Genomic DNA, 27,934 nt, shown 5'->3' with positions numbered 1-27,934 from the left:
TAATATGAATCAGCCACAGTTATACATGTGTCCCCTGCATCCTGAGCATTCCCAGAGGAATAGGGTGTCACAGAGCACTAGCTTTGGGTGCTCTGCGTCATACATCAAACTCGCACTGGTTATCTGTTTTACATATGGTAATAGATGAGTTTCAATGCTAGTCTCTCAAATCATCCCACCCTCTCCTCCCACTGAGTCCAAAAATCTGTTCTTTACATCTGTGTCTACTTTGCTGCCCTGAATGTAGGATCATAGGTACCATCTTTTAGACTCCATATATATACATTAATATATGGTTTTTGTTTTTCTCTTTCTGACTTACTTCACTCTGTATAATAGGCTCTAGGTTTATCCACCTCATTAGAATTGACTCAAATGCATTCCTTTTTTAGCTGAGTAATATTCCATTGTGTATATGTACCACAACTTCCTTATCCATTCATCTACCAATGCACATCTGGGTTGCTTCCATGTCCTAGCTATTGTAAATAGTGCTGCAGGGAACATTGGAGTACATGTGTCTTTTTCAATCCTGGTTTCCTCAGGGTATATGCCCAGTAGTGGGATTGCTGGGTTGTGTGTTAGTTTTATTCCTAGTTTCTTAAGGAATCTCCATGCTGTTCTCCATAGCTCTTGTATCAGTTTGCATTCCCACCAACAGTGTAAGAGGATTCCCTTTTCTCCACACCCTCTCCAGCATTTATTTTTTGTAGACTTTTTGATGATGGCCGTTCTGCCGCCATGAGATGACACCTCATTGTGGTTTTGATTTGCATTCCTCTAATAATGAGTGATTTGAGCATATTTTCATGTTTTTCTTAGCCATCTATATGTCTTCTTTGGAAAAATGTCTAAGTGTTCTGCATGTATACTTGTGGCAGGTTCATGTTGATGTATGGCAAAACCAATACAATATTGTAAAGTAATTAACCTCCAATTAAAATAAATAAATTTATATTTAAAAAATAAAAAATAAAGGCTGAATAATTTCAAAAAAATAATTTATTTATTTTAATTGGAGGATAATTTCTTCACAATATTGTGGCGGTTTTTGCCATACACCTACATCAGTCAGCCACGGGTGCACATGTGTCCCCCCATCCTGAAACCCCCGTCTCCCTCCCTACCCCATCCCTCTGGGTTGTCCCAGACACCAGCTTTGAGTGCCCTGCTTCATGCATGGATCTTGCACTGGCCATCTGTTTTACATATGGTAATATACATGTTTCAATACTATTCTCTCAAATCATCCCACCCTTGACTTCTCCTTGCTGCTGCTGCTAGAAGGCGACGGCACCCCACTCCAGTACTCTTGCCTGGAAAACCCCATGGACGGAGGAGCCTAGTAGGCTGCAGTCCATGGGGTCGCGAGGAGTAGGACACGACTGAGCGACTTCACTTTCACTTTTCACTTTCATGCACTGGAGAAGGAAATGGCAACCCACTCCAGTGTTCTTGCCTGGAGAATCCCAGGGGTAACAGAGCCTGGTGGGCTGCCGTCTATGGGGTCACACAGAGTCGGACATGACTGAAGCAGCTTAGCAGCAGCAGCAGCAGTGCAGTATGTAAAAGAATGAGGTAGATTTATACATACGTCTCCCACATAGTCCAAAAGCTTATTCTTTACATCTGTGACTCTTTAGCTGCCTTGCATATAGGATCATATATACGTTAATATGCTGTATTGGTGTTTATCTGACTTAATTCACTCTGTATAATAGGCTCTAGTTTCATCCACCTCATTAGAACTGACTCAAATGTATTCCTTTTCATAGCTGAGTAATATTCCATTGTTTATATGTACCACAACTTCTTTATCCATTCATCTGCCAATGGCATCTAAGTTGCTTTCACATCCTAGTTATTGTAACAGTACTGCAATGAACATTAGGGTACATATGTCTTTCAACTCTGGTTTCCTCAGTGTGTAAGCCCAGCAGTGGGATTGCTGGATCATAAGGCAGTTCTATTTCCAGTGTTTTAAGGAATCTCCATACTGTTCTCTGCAGTGGCTGTACCAGTTTGCATTCCCACAACACTGTAAGAGGATTCTCTTTTCTCCACACCCTCTCCAGCATTTATTATTTGTAGACTTTTTGATGGTGGCCATTCTGACCAGCCTGAGATGATACCTCATTGTGGTTTTGATTTGCATTTCTCTAATAATGAGTGATGTTGAGCATCTTTTCATGTGTTTATTAGCCATCTGTGTGTCTTCTTTGAAGAAATGTCTGTTTAGTTCTTTGGCCCACTTCTTGATTGGGTTGTTCATGTTTCTGGTATTGAGCTGCATGAGCTGCTTGTATATTTCAGAGATTAGTTCTTTGTCAGTTGTTTCATTTGCTATTATTTTCTCCCATTCTGAAGGCTGTCTTTTTACCTTGCTTACAGTTTCCTTCAGTGTGCAAAAGTTTTTAAGTTTAATTAGGTCCCAGTTGTTTATTTTTGTTTTTATTTCTATTACTCTGGGAGGTGGATCATAGAAGATCTTGCTATGATTTATGTCAGAGAGTGTTCTGCCTATGTTTTCCTCTAAGAGTTTTATAGTTTCTAGTCTTACATTTTGGAAAAGGCAATGGCACCCCACTCCAGTACTCTTGCCTGGAAAATTCCATGGGCGGAGGAGCCTGGTGGGCTGCAGTCCATGGGGTCGCGAAGAGTCGGACACGACTGAGAGACTTCACTTTCACCTTTCACTTTCATGCATTGGAAAAGGAAATGGCAACCCACTCCAGTGTTCTTGCCTGGAGAATCCCAGGGATGGGGAGCCTGGTAGGCTGCCGTCTATGGGGTTGCACAGAGTCGGACATGACTGAAGCGACTTAGCAGCAGCAGCAGCAGCAGCAGCAGTCTTACACTTAGGTCTTTAATCCATTTTGAGTTTATCTTTGTGTATGATGTTAGAAAGTGTTCTTTTATTCTTTTACACATAGTTGACTAGTTTTCCCAGCACATTCTCTTGTTGAAGAGACTGTCTTTTCTCCATTGTATATTTTTGCCCTCTTTGTGGAGGATAAGGTGTCCATAGATGCATGGATTTATCTCTGGGCTTTCAATTTTGTTCCATTGATCTATATTTCTGTTTTGGTTCAAGTACCATACGATCTTGATGACTGTGTTTTTCCATTGCTAAGTCATGTCTGACTCCTTGTGACCCCATGAACTGCAGCACTTCAGGCTTCCCTGTCCTTCACTATCTCCCTGAGCTTGCTCAAACTCATTTCTACTGAGTCAGTGATGCCATCCAACCGTCTCATCCTCTGTCACCCCCTTATCCTCTTGCCCTCAATCTTTCCCAGCATCAGGGTCTTTTCCAGTGAGTCGGTTCTTCACATCAGGTGGCCAAAGTATTGCAGCTTCAGTTTCAATCCTTCCAGTGAATATTCAGGATTGATTTCCTTTAGGATGGACTGGTTTGATGCCCTTGCTCTCCAAGGGACTCTCAAGAGTGTTTTCCAGCATCACAATTTGAAAGCATCAATTCTTCAGTGCTCAACCTCCTTTATAGTCCAACTCTCACATCCATACAAGACTACTAGAAAAACTATTGCTTTGACTATAGGGACTTTTGTCAGCAAAGCAATATCTCTACTTTTTAATATGCTGTCTAGATTTATCATAGTTTTTCTTCCAAGGAGCAAGCATCTTTTAATTTCATGGCTGCAGTCACCATCTGCAGTGGTATTGGAGCCCCCCAAAAAGGAAATCTGATACTGTTTCCATTGTTTCCCCACCTATTTGTCATGAAATGATGGGACCGAATGCCATGATCTTTGTTTTGAATGTTGAATTTTAAGCCAGCTTTTCCACTCTCCTCTTTCTCCTTCATCAAAAGGCTCTTTAGTTCCTCTGTACTTTCTGCCATTAAAGTGGTATCATCTGCATACCACTATATGGCTGTAGCTTTGTAGTATAGCCTGAAGTCAGGAAGGCTGATTCCTTCAGTTCCATTCTTCTTAAGATTGCTTTGGCTAATTGGGGTCTTTTATGTTTCCATACAAATTATGAAATTATTTTTCTAGTTCTGTGAAAAATACCATTGGTAACTTGATAGGGATTGCATTGAATCTTGCAATTGCTTTGGGTAGTATAGTCACTTTCACTGTATTGATTCTAAAAGTATGAAATGTATCACAAGGAGGAAATACCGTCCCCAAGAATTCTTGCAGATTTTTATCTCCAGGAATTGTAGGAAAGTCCTTAAAAAAAGAAACCATTTAAGATTATGCAAATGAACCACATGATCTGTAGTGTACACAGTCCATTTGTTTATATTTGTGAAAGTACTACTTAGATTCTCGCAAAAAAATCACCCTCTTAATCCTAAGGATTTAATTTGTAATTTTATGCATCAAAAGTAAGAATAAATATTGAGAGATTTTACTTCTTTGTTTTTTGTTAATTTTAATTTTTTTGATGTGGACCATTTTTAAAAGTTTTTATGAATTTGTTACCATATTGCTTCTCTCTTATGTTTGTGGATTTTTAGCCATGAGGCATGTGGGATTTTAGCTCCCTAACCAGGGCTTAAATCAGAAGTCCTTGCATTGGAAGGCAAAGTCCTAACTACTGGAGCACAAGGAAAGTCCCACTGCTTAGGTTTTTAATTTCTAATTAAAGTTTGGAAACATGGAGATTCTGTAAATCTGCTCTTTCCTTTATTTTCAATGGAGAAAATCTGACTTCCTATGTTAGAAAGTGAATAATGTCACATGTCATTATATAGAGGTCTCCTCATATAATTAGTTTCTTGTCATGTGGTTTTTAGGGAACTACTATTGCCAGAGGCTTTTAACATTATCCTTTTTTGCAACTGAGCTTCCCTCATGGCTCAGTGGTAAAGAATCCACCTGCCAATGCAGGAGATGTGGGTTCGATCCATGAGTCAGGAAGATCCCCTGGAGAAGGAAATGGCAACCCACTCCAGTATTCATGCCTGGGAAATCCCATGGACAAAGGAGTCTGGTGGGCTACAGTCCATGGGTTGGAAAGAGTTGGATATGACTTAGCAACTAGACAACAATAGGCATAATTTATACCATCTCTTGATCCTGGCAGAAGGCATATCAACATATAGGGTAGAGATTCTCCATCCATGCTATAATCTGTTCATCCAGTACACGTAAAGTAAAATGAGAGCCAAGGGACATCACTAAAGGATATTTAAATGAAATGTTTCCTTTCCCTATTGACTTTTAATGTTAATATTTAAAGAAGAGATGTTTTAATGATGATAGGTTCTTCTTTCATTATAATGATAAGTCATCTTGAATTTATCTTCTATCTGAGACTCCAGATTCCTTATCATTCAATTTCCAAAGCAGATAGATAGATCCTCAGTGAAAGAGAACACAACAATTATAGCCTACTCCTTTGAGCTTGGTGATGTGGCAAAAGCAATGTGAATACATATTCATACATAAATGTTTTAAGCAATACATTTTTTTTTCAAAATTCTCTTTCATCTGATGAGAAGGGAAGAATTCTCCAGAAATTAGCATTTGAGAACAAATAATGTATATAGCCTTACTTCCATCTTCATCCCATTTTCATCACAATCTGAGAGCTAGTAAAAAATCTTTACAAAATTTCTCTCTCTCTTCAGTTGGGTCACAGCTATACCACCTTGATCATCACTAGATCACTTTGGCCCAGTGATAAAGGTCATGAAAGCTGCTACTTCTTTGTATATGTGTTGCACTTTGAACTCAGCCCTCCATAAGTAAGATATTTGTAGTCAATGTTTTCATTCTGTTTTATAAACTTCTATTCTGCCTCTTTGTGGTATGGCAGATGCAAATTGCCTGTTGTTTCTGGAAAATAGATGACTCAGATACTAATTAAATTCACGGTTAACATTAAGCACAGGTGGAAATGATGCCAGAGTGGGCCATTCATTTAATGTTCCTAGTTTCATGTGTCTTTTAAAATATTAAATTCAAAAGACATTAAGTGCCTAAGAATATAGGATAATTTGGAGGAGGGGCTACTGTGCTTAATTATCTGTGTTGCCCTGCCTGTCACCAGTACTTGGATTAGTGGAGAACTGGTTTTTTCCCTTACCTGATTGATCCTTTGAGCTTTAAATCCAGTGGTTAAAGGGACAGTTCTTATATCCTTCTTCCCTCTAGACCAGTGGCTTTCATGACCAGTTCCTAAACTCCTGTATCAAGTAGCCCTGACGCCATGACAGTCCCTTCACCCAGCAGTCTTCCTAGGTGATTTGTTTTTAGTTTTTCATGTAAGTTCAGGAGGACTATCTCCTAGGACTCAGTGAGTTTGTTCTGTCACTATGATGTGTACCTTCTCTGCACTGTTTTTAGTGCTGAATGATCCCTGCCCTCTGGAAAAAGTGACCTGATTCTTCCACAGCAGTTTAATAGCTTTTGATGCTAGAACATGCTCTGAAACTATCCAGAGACAGGAAGACCCAGCTCATAAATGGAAAACTTGAGAATTACACCTTCTAATGCAGGGCTGCTCTGAAAAGAATCCTAAATTTGACTGTGTCTGTGCTTGATGGAACATTCTAACTTCAAAATTCATATTATTCCTCTCAGCTGCTCACTACCATGTACCCCCTCACCCACCCTAATTCTCCCACCTCCCGTGTTCTTTCATCACTGCTCTGTCCCCTCCCTCTAGCCTAAAAAAGCTACCCTTTAGGCTCTGCTCTGAATGACTGCGCCTGACAGTCATTCACCCGGCAGCTGCAGGCACTGATGAGCTGCCTTGTTGAATCCTGTTGACGTGGTCTGTACAGAGATTTAGTTAAATCTGGTGTCCTCTACCTGACAAAAAAGCCTGATGCAAAGTTTGTCTGGGCCTTGCTCTCTGTGTGCTGTTACCCACTGCACTATCGGGAAAGAGCCATACCCACTGGTACTTAAAGCAAGACCAAAGAAAAGGCACCTCAAAAGAGCCATATCAAATATCCAGCTAAGTTAACAAGTGAAAGGGTATGGATGTGTGCCAGGCACTAAAGGCAGTATGTTTGCCTAGAGACCATGCAAGTGCTGCTGAAGAGTGAGCTGGATGCTAAGAGGTTTGTGTATGCCTGCTCTGGGCAGGAGAATCCTGTAGAACAAGGTGATGGATGCCAGGGTTGGGGCGGGATGGGGAATTGGGGAGAGCTACCTTAAGTATATTAGAAATGAAAATAGAAAAATATCTATCCTATTTAATTATAGGCAGGCCTCACTAACTCAGCCTAATTAGAGGAAAGCCAGTCTGAATAATGGAATATTTTAAAATACATTTTTATTACTTTCAAGCACTGGACATGCTAGTAATTCAAACTACACTAACAACATCATACAGTACCTCAGGGAAAGAGCTTTAAGAATCATTTGTAATTAGCATATCAATTATTTGTATGTAAGTAGATGTGCACAAAGTGCGTAAAAAGTTTATTCTCTTAAGTAGGACAAACATTCCCCAGCGCAGTCCTGTTTACACTATTAATTTGCTTAGCCAGCCCTTTTTGTGCCAAGATAGATGTATGTAAGACATACTTATTTCCTCAGGGAAGAAAGAATCGCTTCCCTGTGTTTAGTCCAGTAACTAAGAAGCGGAGCGCCACTTAATTGGTTTGGGATTTCCAGGATATGGAGTTTTGAATTTGCATACAGGCTAGAGAGATTTCATATGGAGAAGATCTGGCAGCCATTGCCAGAGACCCAGTTTCCCCATCTGGATTTCATTGGAGTGATCTGGATTTCATCAAGCAACAGGACACTGATCCTAAATGATCCACCAGACACTCTAACATAGGCATGTTTAAAATACATCCTTCCCCCGAAAAATAACTGCTAAAATATGATGAGTTGGAGTTACTCTATGTGCAGTACTTAAAAGTAATAAAAATGCATTTCTTTTAAAGTCCCACAAAAACTGTGCAATGTCAAATTAATGATGAAAATCAATCCACAAACTCTTTTCTTGCACACCTCATTGTGTGACGGCATTGCTGAGATTTCCAATCATCTGGGAAAGGATATTATATTTTGATGAGCTGCACCAGGTGCTAACTATATGGCAGGATTTTGTCTTTGAATCTTAGGGAGGCCCTCCTGGGTAAAGAAGGGTGAGGGAAGGGCTAGGGGCATGTTTATTGTTAACAAATCATTATTGTCTACCTAAGTTCAAGAATCAGAGCAAGTAGATTGAAAAAGAAGAAGTATCAGGTATATAGGGAGTGTAGAAAATATGATTAGGAAATGAGAAACAGAGATACGTACCTATATTTCTACGCATATGTATTAAATTGTGCTCTTGGTAAATTGTGACTTCTTCGAGGCTTAGAGAGTAAAAACTAAATGCAGAGAGCATACGCACAGGCAGTAAATATACACACAAATGTCGTAACTACAGTTTGGAATAACTCCAACTCTCCCCTTTCCCCCAAGGGCATCACTATCCAGGGTCTGCAAAGGCCAAATAGCTGTTTGGCTTCCAATCTGATTTTTTTGCTAAGAAATCAGAGAAGTCGGTTTCAATTTTAATAATATATTCTCCCAACCTCTATCTAACAGAAAGGCACTTGTGTTTCTGCCCCTTCTTAAAGTGAATTTTGTGTTTGGTGAAAGGTAATAGATTGGCAGCACTGGAAAAGGAATTACTGTATTCCCAGAACAGGTATAACCAGGCAGTGACACTATGAAATTTCTCTCTGCCTTTGGGGAACATTAGAGTACTATTCAGGAAGTCACTGCTATGGTGTGCTGTGCTGAACTCAATGGTATCCTAGTGGGATGAAGGAATTAACAAAGCACTTGAAGGGCCTGACTTAAGGCCATTCATTTATTCATTCAACATTGTGGAGTGCTTACCATGTACCTGGTGCTAGGAGAAGACTTTTGCAAATATTATATCATTTAATCTGCATAATAACCCTGTGGAGGAGAGAATATTCTTGCTTTACAGAGATGGTTCAGAGAATGATTTGTCCAAGTTGCTCCTGCAAGCACTAGCTCCAACTTTGTCTGACCCCAAGTGCAGCGTTCTCCCTGACCTCCGTGCTGTGGAGGCTGCAAATGAGATGGACGAGACATATGGCAAAATAATGTGATGCAGAGCAGAATGTAATCTGTGCTGTGTGAGTGGTCCTGGTGGTTACAGAGCAATAAAATGATCTACCCCAGGTCAAATCAAGAATCGTTAGTACAGCGACTTAGGATTCATATTTTTTAAGCCTTCTTCAATTTGGGGATTTGGGGTTTGGTTTGGTTTGGTTTCCCTGGTGGCTCAGAGGTTAAAGCATCTGCCTGGAACGCAGGAGACCCAGGTTCGATCCCTGGGTCGGGAAGATCCCCTGAAGAAGGAAATGGCAACCCACTCCAGTACCCTTGCCTAGAGAATCCCATGGAGGGAGGAGCCTGGTAGGCTACAGTCCATGGGGTTGCAAAGAGTCAGGACTGAGCGACTTCACTTGGTTTGGTTTGGTTTGGTTTGGTTTGGTTTGGTTTTGGTTTGGTTTGTTTGTTTTGTCTCAGCTCTCCAAACCAGCCTGCCTCTCCACCCACCCCACCCCCTGCACAGATAATCTATACTTTGCTTCCTAGGGCCTCAGGCCTTTCAGAATGAGGAAAGCCAAAGAGCACTGGGGTTTAGCGAAAAGAGCACTAGATTTGAATTAGAATTAGTATTCTAATTCTAGCTCTGAGGAGTCACTCTAGGCTGGTAAGGCTCTTTAATTCTGGATGACTCATTCCCCACCCCGCCATGTGAATGAGGATGGTTTACTTCAAAGAGGTAAAGAGATAAGTAATAATAAACCAAAAATAGTGCACAGCCCTTTTTGTTTCCAAGGTGACATATAATTGATAAGCAGAATTACTTACAACAAGGCATATTAGAAGGAGATGCCAGTTAGAATCTGTGTTTCTCTATAATGGACTCAGCAATGAGAGAAAAGATACCCCCATAAAATATTTTTTAAAACTACGTCTTGAAAATTAAAAAAGCAAAAACAATGTGCAGGTTGTGTGTTTGGGAAGGTCAAGGGTTTAGAGGTTTGAGGTTGGCTTGTTTGTTTTTATTTTGTAGCTTTGGGTGTTCCGTTTGTTATATGCTGAAGATGTTAATAGAATCAGTACAGCTTGTCTGATGCTAAAGGCAGAGAGACTTATAGGAAATTAAATGTCTTCTAAGAGGCACCTATGTCCCCCGAACAAAGTGACTTATCATCCTCACCACAGGGAGCCCACCACCCCAGTTCCCTGCATCCTTGAACAATTTGTAAAAGATATTCAGGAATCATCGAGGCATTTACCATATGATGCTTTACCCACCCCACCCCCAACCCCCACAGGTTGAGTTTTTGCAGAGTGAATATCTGCAGTGCCTGAGTTGAGAGAGGATTGAGGGAATTTAGAGGAAACAATACCTGTGAAAAGTTGACTAGCTTCCATTTGGGACTGAGTAGTGATTCTTCCCTGGTGGCTCAGAGGGTAAAGCATCTGCCTGAAATGCAGGAGACCTGGGTTCGATCCCTGGGTCAGGAGGATCCCCTGGAGAAGGAAATGGCACCCCACTCCAGTACTCTTGCCTGGAAAATCCCACAGACAGAGAAGCCTGGTAGACTACAATCCATGGGATTGCAAAGCGTCCGACACAACTGAGCGACTTCACTTAGTGATTCTTTAATGTAATCGCCCCTCTGAATCCCATCCAATGCAATAGGTTTAAAATGTTTATTATAGAAAGGGTGTTGCTGTTGTTGTTCAGTCACTCAGTCATGTCCAACTCTTTGCCACCCCATGGACTGCAGCACGCCAGGCTTCCCTGTCCTTCGCCGTCTCCCAGAGCTTGCTCAAACTCATGTCCATTGTCAGTGATACCATCCAACCATCTTATCTTCTGTGATCCCCTTCTCCTCATGCCTTCTGTCTTTCCCAGCATCAGGGTTTTTTCCAGTGAGTCAGCTCTTCGTATGAGGTAGCCAAAGTATTGGAGCTTCATCTTCAGCATCAGTCCTTCCAATGAATATTCAGGGTTGATTTGCTTTAGGATTGACTGGTTTGATCTCCTTTCAGTCCAAGGGACTCTCAAGAGTCTGTTGAACTTTGGAAGCTCATCATGTTAATAGCAAATATTTTTCTCTTCTTTCCCTCTACTTCCTGTCCTTGGTTTTTCAACTTTGAATTCCTCATTTCTTTAATTTCTGTTGAGGAAGTCTCTAGAGGGTACTTAAGATGTTTATTGGAATATATAAAGATGATAAGGCTGGTCTAGGCTGGTTTGCAAGCGAAAAAGTCAGGAGACGAATCTACTGGGAAGGTGCACCCATTAGAGGTCTGGCTATAGAGGGCCAAGTTTGGGTTACTAAATCTATCACCAGCATTGATTAAGAGTAGCTGTCACACCATCTCTCTGGCATCCCATTGTTCTGAGAGGAATGTTTTAGAACTTTAAGTATTTTAAAACAAACAAAGCAAAACCAGGTTCCACCCCTGGTATTAGAGGTAAAGTGGCACCAGTGAATGATCCCAAAGGCACTCCATAGAAGCTATGATCTACCCTGATGGAACAAAAGAAAAGGGGATAATGCTACAATTTGGTTCTTGGGCTTTTCCTCTTATCTAAAAGCATCATTAATGCCATCACCTCTGGCTTTTATCAACCTCCAGCACCAACCACCTTCCCCAGACTGATGCATGTAGAAACAGCTGCCACAGCCTCTCTTCCTCATTTGCATAGCTTTGTCTAAAAAGCAGACTGCTCAATACTGAGGAATCAGGTTTCTCATTAAGAAAATTACATTTTAAGTGAATATCTTATGTGTTTATAGGGAAGTAACTAATGTAGTATAATGAGATGCCTGTCTTCTCCCTCCTTTCTGGGTAATGATTTTATACTTTCCCAAAACCTAAAATTAATGGTTTGCAGTGTAGTAGATAGTATTGTTACAGTGGTTAGGTAAACTTTCCCCAAAGCAATCTGGGATGATATGTCATTCATTTATTCATTTAATATTTATTGAATGCCTCCCATATATATAAAGTACTGAGTCTAAGCTCAAGGAAGCTGGTGGAAATTTGAAAATTATAGATACACAGAGAGGTATACATATGTATTCACATTCATACATATTCTAATAAAGTGAAATGTGAAAAGTTATAAGAACCATAAGAAATAAACTGCAATGGGTACTCAAAGGGAGAAAATACTTCAGGAAAGGGCTTAATTAAAGAGATAACATTTGATCTGGTTTCTAAAGGGTAGCTAATTACTGTACCTTTACAAAGTGTGTAAATGTGTATGTGTTTATGAAATCTGAGTCAACTTTAAATGTACAAGATTGCAGGGAAGAGCTCTATGCAGAGGGTACAACAAGATCAAAGTCAGAAAAGGCTGAGCTCTACACAGAACAGCAGTAGTCTAGTTTTCTGGGCTGTGAAGTGCATGAGAGGGACAATTTGCAAAGAAGATAGGAAAAGTGGGTGAGAACCACTTTGTGCAGGAGCTGGAATTCTTAGCAATGAAAATTTGTACCATGTTCTGTAAGCATTTGGGGAATTGCCAAAGGTTTTAGAATGAGGGTATAGTATAATTAGAACTTGCTCAGGAAGGCCAACACTAAAAAAATAATAATGCAATGCCTGCTACTGCTGTTATACAAGATAGCGTGTGAAGTGGCTGGCACGAGCACGTGAAGCACAGTAAAATATGGAAGTTAGTATATGGCAGAGATTTAGAACATGGACTTGTGCCAAGAGGCCTGGGTTCAAAAGCCAGCTCTGATATTTAATAGCTATGGATCTTCTACAGATTACTTAAACTTTCTATGATGCTGTTTCCCCATCTGTAGAATAGGATTAATGATAATGGCTTTTATAAATTGTTTTGAGAGTCAAATGAGCTAATACATATAAATACATAGAATAGTGCTCAGTTTTTAATAAAGTACTTGGTAAGGGTTCAGTTCAGTTCAGTCGCTCAGTCGTGTCCGACTCTTTGCGACCCCATGAATTGCAGCACGCCAGGCCTCCCTGTCCATCATCTCCCGGAGTTCCCTCAGACTCACGTCCATCGAGTCCATGATGCCATCCAGCCATCTCATCCTCAGTCGTCCCCTTCTGCTCCTGCCCCCAATCCCTCCCAGCATCAGAGTCTTTTCCAGTGAATCAACTCTTCACATGAGGTGGCCAAAGTACTGGAGTTTCAGCTTTAGCATCATTCCTTCCAAAGAAATCCCAGGGCTGATCTCCTTCAGAATGGACTGGTTGGATCTCCTTGCAGTCCAAGGGACTCTCAAGACTCTTCTCCAACACCACAGTTCTAAAGCATCAATTCTTCGGCGCTCAGCCTTCTTCCCAGTCCAACTCTCACATCCATACATGACCACAGGAAAAACCATAGCCTTGACTAGACGGACCTTAGTCGGCAAAGTAATGTCTCTGCTTTTTAATATGCTATCTAGGTTGGTCATAACTTTTCTTCCAAGGAGTAAGCGTCTTTTAATTTCATGGCTGCAGTCACCATCTGCAGTGATTTTGGATAAAGTCTGACACTGTTTCCACTGTTTCCCATCTATTTCCCATGAAGTGATGAGACTGAATGCCATGATCTTCGTTTTCTGAATGTTGAGCTTTAAGCCAACTTTTTCACTCTCCACTTTCACTTTCATCAAGAGGCTCTTTAGCTCCTCTTCACTTTCTGCCATAAGGGTGGTGTCATCTGCATATCTGAGGTTATTGATATAGCTGCTATTATTATCATTTTTAATTCATGAAAGAGATGGGATTTGAATGAGCCTTTAAAGAATAGATACACTATAGACATCAGGCACAAGGAAGTGAATGACAAAAAGAAAGTGCAAGGTGAGGGGGGTGAACCATGGACTGTTCAGTTTGCCTACAGAATAATATGGGTTAAGGAATTATTGGAAAATAAGATTCAACAGGTAGGCTGGAATCATATCATGAAGGACTTTGAATCATAGGCTAAGAATTTTAGGCATCATCTAAAGACAATGGAAGGGCTTTCCAGGTGGTGCTAGTGAAAAGAACCTGCCTACTAATGCAGGAGACCTAAGAGATATGAGTTCAATCCCTGGGTCGGGAAGATCCCCTGGAGGAGAGCATGGCAACCCACTCCAGTATTCTTGCCTGGAGAATCCCATGGACAGAGGAGCCTGGCGCGCTACAGAGTGAGCCTGACAGGCCGCAGTCCATAGGGTGGCAAAGAGTTGTACATGACTGAAGCAACTTAGCATGCATGCACACAAAAACAATGGATAAATATTGAATGTTTATGAGTAAGGAAGTAACTTGATCAAAACCTTCCCTAAGGAAAATTCATCTGATGTCTGTGTGTTTGTGTGTGTATGTGTGTGTGTGTGTGTGTGTGTGTGTGTGTGTGTGTGTGATAGATTAGAGAGGGAAGAGACTTGGGGCAGAGAAATTAATTAGGAAGCTATTGGTGCAATCCACAAGGAGGTCATAAGTGTTAGAGTACTGCCATGAGAGTGGAAAGGAGGCAATAGGAGAGATATTGGTGCAAGTTTGATAACTGAAGAGGAGCAGGGAAAGGGGGGAATTACAAAGAGCCTAGGAGTTTTGAACACGGATTACTGAAAGGATGAAGTGTTGTTAGCAGAGACAAGGAATAGAAAAAATAGGATGATAGGTTCAGAATGGTGAAAATGGAGCTATAAATCACAGATGAATTGATAAAAATTGACAACCTGATCCTAAAATTTATATAAAATTCAACCTGGAGTAACCAAAAAATATCTTGAAATGGAAGAACAATCTTAGAGCCCTTCCCAACTTTAAAACTTACTGCAAAACTACTATAATCAAAGCAGTGTGGTACTGGCAATGAGACTAGACATACAGAGAAGTAGAATAGAGTTCCGAGTTCAGAAATATTTACAGTAAATTGATTTTATTCAAAGAGTGCCAAGACAATGGGGAAAGAATAGTCTTTTCAGCAAATGGTGCTGGGACAACTGAATCACATGCAAAAACAGTGAATTTGGATCCATACCTCACACCATATACAAAAATTAAGTCCACATAGCCTGAGAAGTCTAAATGTAAGAGCTTAAACTATAAAACACTTAGAAGAAAACATGGATGTAGATGTTAATGACCTTGAATTAGATAATGCTCTCTTAGACATGACACCAAAAGCACAAGCAACAGAATAAATATACATAAATTGGATTTCATCAAAATTTAAAGCTTGTGCCTCAAAGGACACTATTAAGAAAGTAATAGACAACCCATAGAATGGGAGAAAAATTTTGCAAGTCATGTATCTGATAAGGGACTTGTATTTATAATATATCAATACTTACAAATCAGTATTAAAAAGAAAAATGACTCAATTTTAAGATGGGCAAAGGAATTACATAGATATTGCTTTAAAGAAAATATACAAATGACCAAAAAGCATGTGAAAAGATATTCAACATCATTAGTCATCAATGAAATGCAAAGCAAAACCACAATGAGATACCACTTTATACCCACTAGGATTGATGAATAAACAATCAATTGTTTGAAAAACAAAACAAGGACAGAAAATAACAAGTGTTGGTGAAGATGTGGAGGAAGAATTGGAACCCTCATCTGTTATACATTGCTGGGGGGGATGTAAAGTGGTGCAGTCCCTGTGGGAAACAGTCTGGCAGCTCCCTCAAAAGCTTAAATATAGAGTTACCATATGACCCAGCAATTCTACTCCTAGGTATTTCAGAGACATGAAAACATGTCCACAGCAACATTTCTCATATTAGCCAAAAAGTACAGAAATAACCCAAATGTCCATCAACAGATAAATGGTGAATAAAGAAAATGTGGTGTATACAGATAATGGAGTATGATTTGACCATAAAAAGGAATGAGGTACTAATACATGGATGAACCTTGAAGATAGTATGCTAAATGAAATGAAAGAAGCCAGTCACAAAAGACCACATATGAAAGGTCAAAATTAGACAAATCCTTAGAGACAGAAAGTAGGTTTGTGGTTGCCAAGGGCAGGGGGGTGAAGAGTGGTGGGAGTGGGTAGTACCTGCTGTTGGGTATGTGGTTTCTTTTGGGGATGATAAAAATGTTCCAGGGAATTCCCTGGTGGTCCATTGGTTAGGACTCTACACGCTCACTGCCAAGGGCCCAAGTTCAATCCCTAGTTGGGGAATTAAGATCCCACAAGCCTTGTGCTGCAATCAATAAAAAGAAAGTTCTAAAATTCATTGTGGTGATGGTTGCACAACTCTGTGAGTATACTAAAAGCTGTTGAGTTGTACACTTTAAATGAGGGAATTGTATGATATGTGAATATCAATAAAGGCTTTAAAAAAATTGTTTAAGTCTTTTGGTGGAGCTACAGCCATTGATGATGACCAGCTGCAGATCTTTGAGCAGTATACACTGTCAGTTGGTCCTGAAAAGTTGATAAAGATTACAGAGAAAAGACTTTTGGATATCATGACACAGAGCTCTAGTCTGTCCCTTCAGGAGAGCAATTTCAGGAGAGCAGTGAGATTAAAAAATGGGATTGCAAGAAATATGTATAGGTAGCCAGTCAGTTCAGTTCAGTCACTCAGTCGTGTCCAACTCTTTGCAACCCCATGAATCGCAGCACGCCAGGCCTCCCTGTCCATCACCATCTCCTGGAGTTCACTCACACTCACATCCATCGAGTCCGTGATGCCATCCAGCCATCTCATCCTCTGTCGTCCCCTTCTCCTCCTGCCCCCAATCCCTCCCAGCATCAAAGTCTTTTCCAATGAGTCACCTCTTCGCATGAGGTGGCCAAAGTACTGGAGTTTCAGCTGTAGCATCAGTCCTTCAAAAGAACAATCAGGGTTGATCTCCTTCAGAATGGACTGGTTGGATCTCCTTGCAGTCCAAGGGACTCTCAAGAGTCTCCTCCAACACCACAGTTCAAAAGCATCAATTCTTCGGTGCTCAGCCTTCTTCACAGTCCAACACTCACATCCATACATGACCACAGGAAAAACCATAGCCTTGACTAGACGGACCTTTGTTGGCAAAGTAATGTCTCTGCTTTTCAGTATGCTATCTAGGTAGCCAATAAGTAGACAAATTTAGTGATGAAGAAAACAGGATGAAGAGATGGACAACTTGTAACCTAAAGGAACTGAATCAGTAGGAAGGCAGAGACTAAAGATGTGAAAAATCTCATTGGTGATACGTAGCTCTTAGAGCAACTGGAAATAGGATCTAGTGCCCAGCTGGTGAAATTAGCCTCAAGAAAGAGAAGGAATATGAGGGAAGACATTTTCAGGTAAAGAAAAGAGGTAGAAGAAGGCATTTATTAGACATAGCTTTGACTAGCTTACTCAAGCATGAGGCAGAAAAAGTTTGATCTGAAAAGATATATATCACTTTTTCTGATCCTTAACCTAGGTGATTGAAACTATGTGTAATCAATCAGGAATTACCTTTGGAGAGGGAGTAAAGATGGGGAAAAAGAGATTTTTTCCCCCTTTTATTTGATAGACTTTTATGTTTGATTTTTTTAACATGAAGAATTTACTTTCAGGATAATTGTATTTTAAAAAATTAGACTAGATGCTGCAAGAAATGTAGTTGTTTACCAATTGGAGGTAAAGCAAATAGTTGCCAAGCTGCACAGAGGGAGTGGCACATATTAATCACTCAATAAATGTTTATGGAATTTATTAAGTTGGAGTTGTAACATAAGCTGTAGAAGATGAAATTGGTTTGATTTCTCAGCTTTCTCCAGCAGAACAGAGCTGAAGATTCTGACAGTGTGATTTATCCAAAGGCTAAAGATTAATAAGGCTAAAATGACAAACATGTTAGGGAATTAAGTATGTTTAAAATGACAGATAATATTCTCCAAAACAAGTAGTGAAGCATGCGTGAGGACAAAAGGTGGGCTGACGGATGTTGAAAATATAAGAAAAACTAGGACACAGGAGTTACAATGAGAATAAAGAGTAAGTTCAATGGAGGAAACATGGAAGGATGGCAGATTGTACACAGAAAAGGTAGTTCAGAGTCTTAGATGTGAAGCAATTCCAAGTGCTTCCTTATCAGGCTCCAAAGCATGACTATGCCCAGGGATAAGTCAAGCAGAGTGCAGGAGGACATCACTATTACTCAAAAGATGAAGAAACTGTAATGTCAGAGAACTAGGAGGGTCACAGTGGAAAGCAGCATCTCTCTCTTATTCAATGTAGTAAACTCATTGCCCAACCTAGTGTGTGGCAAATAGGCATTGAATTAACATTTCTTGAATGAATGAATGAATGAATGACTAAGGTAGCACTTATCATGGTTATTTGTTTTCCTGTCTTCCTCCCTTACTGGACCAGGAACTCTTAGAGTCTTGCTTGTTTCTATATCTCTAGTGCCCAGAATAGGGAAGAGTAGGTACTTGAATCAAGATTTGAGTGAGTGAATGAATATTGAACTGCAGAGAATGATAGCAAGGAAATGAAAAGACAGAAAAATTGTGAACCAGATACCAAAGTCCTCAAGGAAGTTGAAAAGAATACATTATAGGTCTGTAGATAAGAACTTTGATAGTATTTGCTTAGTATAAGCAAATGACATTGACCTTAAAAGAGGAGAGACTGATGAGAGGGAGGAAAACACAATTTGGAAGTTAAAAATAAGGAATATACCAATTTCTGTCCTTGTGTTCCCTGTGAATTCTGGAAGAATGGGCAATGTGTTTTCTTCTTTGACCCCCACCACAACCAATCTGTCACCTAACCCTTTCAATTTTTTTCCAAATTTACCTCACTATGCTTCCGGTTGCTCTTGTGCCCAGAATGCTTTAAGACCCTTTTTGCCAACATCTTTACCTCCAGTCTTCCTCTCTTTGGCCTTGCATGCAACAGGAAAAATCAAAGTTCTTAATAAGCATTAGTTTTGAATAGCATCAGTACTGGTCTCAGACTTCAGTGTTTCCCATTTGAGCATCAAACCAAAGGAAAACTTCCAATTTTCAGTTTGAGTGTCCACCATGTAGTCCTCTCACATAAGGTGAGCTGTCCTCATTTCTAGTTGCTTTGACATTTACACTGTGAACAAAATACCCCACCTTTTTCAAAGCTTCTAATTACCCTTTTGTCTACCCATCTAAAGCCCTGAGGACTCATTTAAAAAAGAATTCTCATTTTCCCTTCCTGGCTGCTATTAAAACAACTCTCCCAGTAACACCTGCCTTCCTTTATCCTTTCTTCTTCCCTAGTACCAAACACTCAGGACTGATACCAACATTCATATGCTTTTCCTGTGTGACAGTGTGTATTGCCCAATTGATTCTGCCACAGGAGTATCTCCCAAATCCAACTCTTCCCTCTGAGCCTTCCTGCCACTGACTTGGATGGTGGCAAAAACCTCCTGATAACCTTCACTTTATCCTGCGCTATAATCAGAGGATCTTTTAAAAATGTAAATTTAATCATGCCTTGTGCATATGGCACATGTGTGCATGCACACACACAATGTTTGAGACATTTCATACCTTTTAATGAATTATTTTTTATTGAAGTATAGTGATTTACAATGTTGTGTTACTTTCTGATGTATAGCAAAGTGATTCAGTTATATACTTGTTTGTGTGTGTCTGCTAATCCCAAACTCCTACTTTATCCTTCCCTTACCCATTTTCCTCTTTGGTAACCATAAGTTTATTTTCTATGTCTGTGACTATTTTGTAACTAAATTCATCTGTGTTATATTTTAGATTCTACATATAACTGGTATTATATGGTATTTGTCTTTGTCTGACTTACTTCACTTAGTGTGATAATCTCTAGGTCCATCCCTGTTGCTGCAAATGTCATGATTTCATTCTTTTTATGGGCAAGTAGTATTCCACTGTGTGTGTGTGTGTGTGTGTGTGTGTGTATGTACACAAACACAGTATATTCCATATTTTCTTTATTCATTCATCTGTCAATGGACATTTAGGTTGCTACTATGTCTTGGCTATTGCAAGTAGTGCTGCTATTAACATTGGGGTGCATTTATTTTTTTTTGAAATAGAGTTTTCTCTGGATATATGCCCAGAAGTGGGATTGCTAGATTATAAGGTAGCTCTATTTTCAGTTTTTTAAGGAATATTCATATTGTTTTCCATAGTGGCTGCACCAGTTTACATTCCCACCAACAATGTAGGAGAGTTCCCTTTTCTCCACACCCTCTCCAGCATTTGTTATTTGTAGACTTTTTTTTAATTTGTAGACTTTTTAATGATGGCCATTCTGACCAGCATAAGGTAGTTTTGATTTGCATTTATCTTATAATTAGTGATGCTGAGCATCTTTTTACATGCCTATTGGCCATCTGTATGTCTTTGGAAAAATGTGTATTTGGGTCTTCTGCCTATTTTTTGATTGGGTTGATTTTTTTGTTGTTATTATTGAATTGTATGAGCTATTTGTGTATTTTGAAAATTAAGCCCCTGTCAGTCCATAACTTGCAAATATTTTCTCCCATTCTGTAGGTCGTCTTCATTTTGCTTATGGTTTCCTTTGCTATGCAAAAGCTTATAAGTTTGACTCAGTTCCATTTGTTTATTTTTGCTTTTATTTCTATTGCCTTGGGAGACTGATCTAAGAAAATATTGGTACAATTTAGAGACATTTCATAGCCTTTAAGTGAAAATCCAAACATTAGCCTTCGTGGTCTATCTGGCCCTTTGTGCCCTAAATCATGTTTACCTCAACAGCTTCACTTCCACCACTCCCTGCTCCAAGCCTTCATGCAGTTCGTCCTCTAAACCTAGTCCCTTACTCATAATCCCCAAACCCTCCCTGCTTCCTTCCCCTACCTTCACCCCATGTGCCTGTAAATATTTCCTAGTCTTTTTTTTTTTTTACTTATTTCAAGATAATCGTAGATACATAGGAAGTTGTAACAAAATGTGTAGACGAGTCCCATGCACTCTTCCTCCTGCCTCCTCCAATGTTGCCATCTTGCACAATTATAGTATAACATCAAAATCAAGACACTGACATTGGTACAATCTATACAGCATATTAAGTCTTAACCAGTTATACATGTATTTGTGTGTGTGTAGCTCTCTGGGGTTGTATCACATGTAGCTTTGCATAACCACAACCACTAGCACAATCACGGTATAGAACTGTACCATCACCATAAGGCTCTCATGCTACCCTTTTATAGCCACATTCATCCCTAACTCCTGGCAACCACTAATCTCTTCATCTCTCTAATTGTTGTTTCACCAATGGTATATAAGTGGAATCGTGCTATACAGATTTTGAGATTGGTCTTATTCACCAAGCATCATTCCCTTGAGATCCATCCATGTTTTTTGTATGTATCAAGAATTTCTTTTTGTTGATTCACAATATTCCAGTGCTGTGAGTGTGCCACAGTTTGTTCACCATTCACTGGCTGAAGTACATTTGAGTTGTTTCCAGTTTGGGTAGCTAAAAATAAAGTTGCTATGAACATTCAGGTACAAATTCTTATATGAAAATAAGTCTTAATTTATCTAGAATAAATGCCCAAGAGTGCAATTTTTAGATTTTATGGCAAGGCCATTTTATGTTTGTATATCTTTTGTTATACTTCATTGCTGCATGCAGGCTTTCTTCAGTTGCGGCGAGCAGAGGCTACTTTTCTTTGTGGTGCATGGGCTTCTCCTTGGGTTCTCTTGTTGCAGACCACAGGCTCTAGATACAGAGACTAGTTGCAGCATGCAGGCTCAGTAGTTGCAGCGTGCAGCTCTAGGGCACTTGGGCTTCAGCAGTTGTGACACACAGACTCAGTAGTTGCAGTTTGCAGACTTAGTTGCTCCGCGGCATGTGAAATCTTCTCATTCCTGGATCAGAGATCAAACCCATGTACCATGCATTGGCAGGCAGATTCTTATCCACTGCACCACGAGGGAAGTCCACAAATCCATTTTTAGTTTTGAGAAGAACGGCCAGACTATTTTCCAGAGTGGCTATACCATTTTATATTCCCACCCAAAAGGTATGTGTGATCGAGTTTCTCCACATCTTCACCAGCAATAGATATTTTCACTGTTTTTCATTTTAGCCATTTTGATAGGTGGCTCATTGTATATCTTCTCCTCTTGTGAGACCTCACAAGAGTTACTCTACCTCCTCTGTGCCATCTCTGATACTTCTTTTTTCATTGTGTTTTAATTATTTATTAACACAGTCCAAGTCGCCCCTCTGTTCTGAGCTACATGAAGATAAGAACTGTGTCATATTCATCTTTTTCTTTTCCTGCAGCATCTGGTACAGTTACATACTAGATACATAGAGGGCACTCAGTAAATGTGTGCAAAATGAGGGAATGCATGAAAATGAAAAAAAGCATTAGTCTTACTTGCCTCCCCATCCTCCCCATCAAGCTATAAACCCTTTTAAAAACAGAAATCATGCCTCCCTCTGTATCTCCTGGCAGCAGCTAATAGGGTGCTCTGTATGTGTAGCTGCTCAACAAATGTTGGCTAACTATTGAGGTGGCTTATCTTCCCTCTGCACTCAGGAGATAAGCACATGAAAGAGAGAATAGGCCTGAGTATTTCTGTATTAAGGATCATATGTCATAAATTTTATAATATTCTTATATCTCCACAATCACTGAGTATTTGTCTACGTAGATGAGAAATCAAAACAAACTGGTCTTTTGAGTCAAAGAATGCCTCTGTAGCTGAGCAGTTTTCATTAGTTTTCAATGCCCTGGTTACATATGAATTTTGGAGGACAGCATTTCATATCCCTGCATTCTTTTTGCAGTTTCAGAAGAATCTGGGATTTTTCTGTTTTTACTCCACTGGTATAATTTGACATGTTGATTATGAAGGGGTCATTAACTGCAACATTTTTATCACTTTTTGACTCTGCATTTTCTCAACTCTGAAGTATGTTAATTTGCACTTGTTTGTATGTCTCTGTAAGAGTTACTCAAGCCCTCAAGGACTGGCATTTGTCTAGGAGCTAGATTGTAAGCCCCTTGAGAACAGGGACCTTATAACTCCTAGGAATGCATTCTGGACTTTGTCAACATTCAATTAATGATAATGCTAGAAGCCTGACTAAGGTCATCTGTCACAGTGATAACTTCCTTTTCATCTCTAAGGCTTCTGTCGAAAAAATCCAAAAAAGCTGTTAGGTTGACTTGATAGCATTGAATGATTCTACCCAAAATTATGTTCATTATTACCCACTACAGTTTGTTCTTTGGAGTGCTTTCAGATTTATAGTTTTGGATCAGTTGTTCCAGTTTCCTTCCCTATAATACCCTGGTTACATACAAATTGGAGGGGGGACTGTATTTCATAACCCAGAAGTCCTTTAGCCTAATAAAAAGTAAGCTGATAACATCTATGCTTTCAAAAAGAGTTTAATTCTCTTCACCAGCCCTCATTGATAAGTGGTGATAAACTCCAAGTATTTTAAAATCTTAAATTATCAGAAATAATCATTCATTCAGTATATTGTCCTATTTTCACAGATTGAAAATAGCGTAAATGTGTGCACTATGTCCTATGGCTGTTGAAATTAAATTAAGATGGATATTTAAAGGAAATCTGAGTTCTAAAATAGAAAAGCAAATTTGGTCCTTGGTGAGGATGGAGGTGGGGGAAATTTTTAGTATGTCAGGTTTATTGAGGTATAATTTACATGAAGTCTGATTTATCCCTTTTAGATGGAAAGTTTGATGAGTTGACAAGTTGGGTTTTTTCCTTTCACTATTTGCTGATTCAACTATACCTCCAGCTACCCTCACGACCAACCTTAGACCAAACAGACCTATCTTTTTCTAACATTTTATCTGCTTTTTCTTTTCCACAGTGTACTAAAGGAAGTGTACATAGCCTTTAATCCCAAAGCAGTGGTCTTACAGCTGGGAGCTGATACAATAGCTGGGGATCCCATGTGCTCCTTTAACATGACTCCAGTGGGAATTGGCAAATGTCTTAAGTACATCCTTCAGTGGGAGTTGGCAACGCTCATCTTGGGAGGAGGTAAGTACGAAGGAAGGTCACCAAGAGAATTTGTTGACCTTCTGCCATGTTTTGTCCATTGACACAGAGGAAAACTTGGTTTTCTTAGACTGAATAATACCAGGCTGCCCGTGGGCCACAAGCCTGAGTCAATGAATTCTGCCACCTTCATGGTTCAGCATAAGGAAGTACTCTGACACATTCTCCTCAGCCTGGCATGTGCATTGACTCCTTGGCACTCTGAAGTCTAAGTTTCCGTTCCTGAAGCAAAGGTGCTTTGGTTAAAGGTGACATCAAATCTTATTTAAAATAGAGGATGTTGAGCCCAGTGGACTTTGATCCATCTTCTCTCAGGATCACCTTTGATTCCAAGTTCTAATCATTATCTTTTGGAAACATACCACTAAAATTCTAACCCTACTCACATACAAGTAATAAACACATAAATTAATTGACTATCTAAGCTGAATTCAAGAACAACTTCTTCCCCACTAAAAAAGAGTGGATTTGTTACAATAAAGCAAAATTGAGAGATCTAAAGCATCTCTTGGGCATTCTTACCTTCAAAGTATACTTATATTTTGTAGTACTTAACCAACAGAAAGCTGGGTCTATTCAATAGAAGCGTTTACACATTTGTGAAAGGGACCTTTCACAACCTGAACTACCTTTGATGGTGCTTTGCTTAGAATCTTCTATCTGGCACAATGTTTATTTTGTTAAATGAATAGATTAGTGTGTTAAAATAACATGGTCAAGCAGATTGAGCTTAAAGTGTATGTATTATGGAAGTGCTAATAGTTTGTTGTTTGTCAACCTGTTGTAAAAACCAAATTAAAGGAGATTGTGGGGAGGCCTTATGAAAATAAGTGAGAATTCAACACAAATACACAAGCATGGTCCTTTGGCAGCCTCAAACCCTAGAGAGATTTAAATTAAAGGTGCTTACAAGAACCAACTTCTTCTGAAAAGCTGGCAAGAAATGTATTAACTTCAACTCAGGGAAAAGATAAAATTGATAAGTACTGTGGACATATTACTTTCCTTGACAGCGCTAAAGACAGTGATTATGATATAGGTAGGGCCAGGGGGGAAGAAAAAAAAGCCCTTTCCACAACATATATCTGTGTGAATTCAACTTTTGTTTGAGGCTACAGCCTTTACTTTAGAACTTTCAAAGCCTCTTTGCTTTCTCAGCCCCAAGTCTTAGCTTTAGAATATATAACTATTCTTATGCAATATGTGTATTCCTGAAAATACCAGTGCATAAGTGGGAATTCTTACAAATTATATTGTATGCCAGAAAGAACTTGCTACCTAAAACCTATAGGGATTCCTTTTGAAATCAAATAACCATACCCAATAAGCTGATCTAATAAATTCAGATTTTCCATGTTGGGAATGTTTAAAGGAATACCAGTATTATTTCACTTAAATTCTCAACCCCCAATAACACATAGACAATTGGCAGAGAGGGCCACATCCTCAAACTTCAGTGGACTCCAATGAAGCCAAAAAGATACATTGCAGAAGCCCCAGCATCCCGGACCTTACACGGAATAGAAAGGCTTAAGAGAAGGGTGGCCATATGTCTCCATTTATACATGTTATTCCAATATAATTATTAATAGTGTCCCTTTTTACTCTTAAAAATGTACTATTGTGGGTGATAAATGATATGGTCTCCCTACCTAAAATAGACTAGATTCTATTTCCCTCAGAATCCTCTGAGGTTAGGAAATTGTTCCATTTTATCCTTACACTCTTGGAATTTAGCTAAAGGCCAATGTTCTAGCCCTTGCATGGCAGAACACATCTATTCAGCACAAAACTATGCTGATTATTAGCCAGTATAATATGGCTGCTGGGTGACTGTGACAGGACCTGACGAGGTGGGTCAGAGTGTCAATCAATAGTTCCCTTCCTCATCTTATTCTCTTTGATCTCTGCCACTATGCCTGTGTTTTGTGGAGAAAAGGAATGCTGATATGAAAAGAAGGAAGTCTATTTCTGTCAGCATTTTCCTTTTCTCTTTCCTGGAGGATTCCAGGGCTGTACCTGCCAATAGGTTTAATATACAAATCACATCTAGCAGTCATTTTATAGAATTGTTGCAAAATTCATCACAGAAACCTTTACTTTGAGTAGGTCATCTCAAAAGATCCAGGTTTCTTGGTGGAATTGAGGAGCTTGGAGTCCTCTGGAGCACATTCATTCAGAGATGAGTCTTTTGATCTTTGTAGGCTTTGGACTTCCCAGTTCCACACTGTGCATGGTCTGATTGGTTTGCTTAGTCTGCCTACCAAGTGGTTCAAAAATATCATTAAAGATGCATAGGTATAATTTTGCAAGTTAGAATTATCTTTTTAGCCCTTTTATTAAAACATTTTTCTCTCCTTCCTTACCCTCCTTTCCTCTCCTGCTGTTTTGTGACTATTCTTTCCTAACTTCACAATTCTTGATGGAGACAGGAGGCTATAACCTTGCCAACACGGCTCGATGCTGGACATACTTGACCGGGGTCATCCTAGGGAAAACACTGTCCTCTGAGATCCCAGATCATGAGGTAAGTAAGGCTCTGACAGTCTTCTCTTCTTTAAGGGGAAGAGCTGAGTCATTCCACCTAATCAAAATCACGTCCTCACCACTCAATACTGTTTTGTTGAGAGACACTCCAATAACAATAACACACTGTCTTGGCAGAATAGTGGGCTCTTGTTCCAAAATATCCAAGACCTTCTGCCTTTTTTTTATAAGAGATCTCAAAGGCCAACCAACTTTAATTTCTCAATTAATTACAGAGACTGTGGGAAGGAGTCACCTGTTCATACAAAGAAATCTTAGGAATATGTGTATATTTTTATCCCCTAGTCTCAAAACAGAAGAGGTAATTTTTTAAAATATAGAAACTGGGTTCTCCTCTATCTTAAAAATGTCCTATAGGCAGTATGTCGCACCTCTGTTCTTTGGTGGTAGTCCTGATCGCTCACTTTTTTTGGCTGATGTAAAATTTTAAAAAAAACACACACATAACCACTACCAAGACAGGTCTGGTATTTTTTTGACAATTAGTGGCACACAAAATTTGGGGCAGAACCATCCAAAATATGAAACATGTCATTTAAACTTTTGCTATTTTCTTTAGTTATATGAGATGGACTTTATGTTTTCCAAGCACAGATGTCTGTTCTTGTTTTCTCAAAAGAAGTATATGTAATAGAAAGTTCTCTGAGAACTATGAGTGTGCTGATCCCTTTATCTGAAAGTATACCCCTTTACTTCCCACCCACTCCATCACCTGGTGAGAAACTTGTTATCACAGATCAGGATGTGTAGCTGCAGGCTTTAGACTCTGACTTACAAAAATGAATCAATGGCTGCCACCCCACCTTCTCAAGGCATCGCCCAAGGAGTCTAGATGGTACTTGGGTTATAGCATTTTGTTTCCTGCTCAATGCAGAAGCTGTATGCTTGGGAGCATTATGCTTTTTTAGTTACTATTTTTTTTTTTAATTAGAAACAAGTTAAACTAATTTTCCCCCAATTTTCTTCTACCCATAGATGAGGTATAATATGTATCTCAGAAAAACCACTCAATGTGTCTAGAATCCAAAAAAAGGCACACTATAATTTGAGACAATTTACTGGTGTCAAGGTTAATAGAAGTCTCTTTTCGTTATTTGACTTACCTTTATTCTGTATTTGGAAGCTTTATGAAGGATAAAGGTAAGTGAACAAATTACATTTGTGAACAAGTGTAATCTCCGTTATTGCTGTAGGAATATCTCAGATTGCATTGTAATTTAAAGCACTGAAACTTCAAAAACTGATCAAGTTATGTCAAAAAAAAAAGTTTTAAGCTGTGGAAGCCTGAATTGAGAATGAGTGTCCTGTTCTCACGAAAAAATGCAAATCTATAGATTCACCTATCTTAAAAGGTTGATAAAATTTTACTGAAGATGAATACTGCCTCTGGTAC

The 27,934-nt window shown here is 39.4% G+C and overlaps 1 protein-coding gene and 1 non-coding gene across 11 annotated transcripts in view; both read left to right on the top strand.

The window, feature by feature from the left end:
• Positions 1 to 27,934, top strand: part of HDAC8 (histone deacetylase 8) — a 257,682-nt gene that overhangs the window by 81,180 nt on the left and 148,568 nt on the right. For 8 of the 10 annotated variants that reach the window (XM_042242429.1, XM_042242428.1, XM_004022188.5 and 5 more), the window contains 2 exons: positions 23,804 to 23,976; positions 26,427 to 26,521. In XM_042242429.1, coding sequence (XP_042098363.1) covers positions 23,804 to 23,976; positions 26,427 to 26,521 — 268 coding nt within the window. Of the gene's footprint in view, positions 1 to 23,803; positions 23,977 to 26,426 lie in introns of all 10 variants that reach the window. The other 2 variants (XM_060408199.1, XM_060408196.1) reach the window with 1 other exon arrangement.
• TRNAS-GGA (transfer RNA serine (anticodon GGA)) lies at positions 9,236 to 9,307 on the top strand. Its single transcript has one exon. It is a non-coding gene; the product is annotated as a tRNA-Ser (tRNA).

This window comes from Ovis aries, chromosome X (assembly GCF_016772045.2).
Source record: "Ovis aries strain OAR_USU_Benz2616 breed Rambouillet chromosome X, ARS-UI_Ramb_v3.0, whole genome shotgun sequence".
Lineage (NCBI taxonomy): Eukaryota > Metazoa > Chordata > Mammalia > Artiodactyla > Bovidae > Ovis > Ovis aries.
The sequence above is the reverse complement of the archived record's forward strand: the minus strand, read 5'-3'. Positions and strand labels throughout refer to the sequence as shown.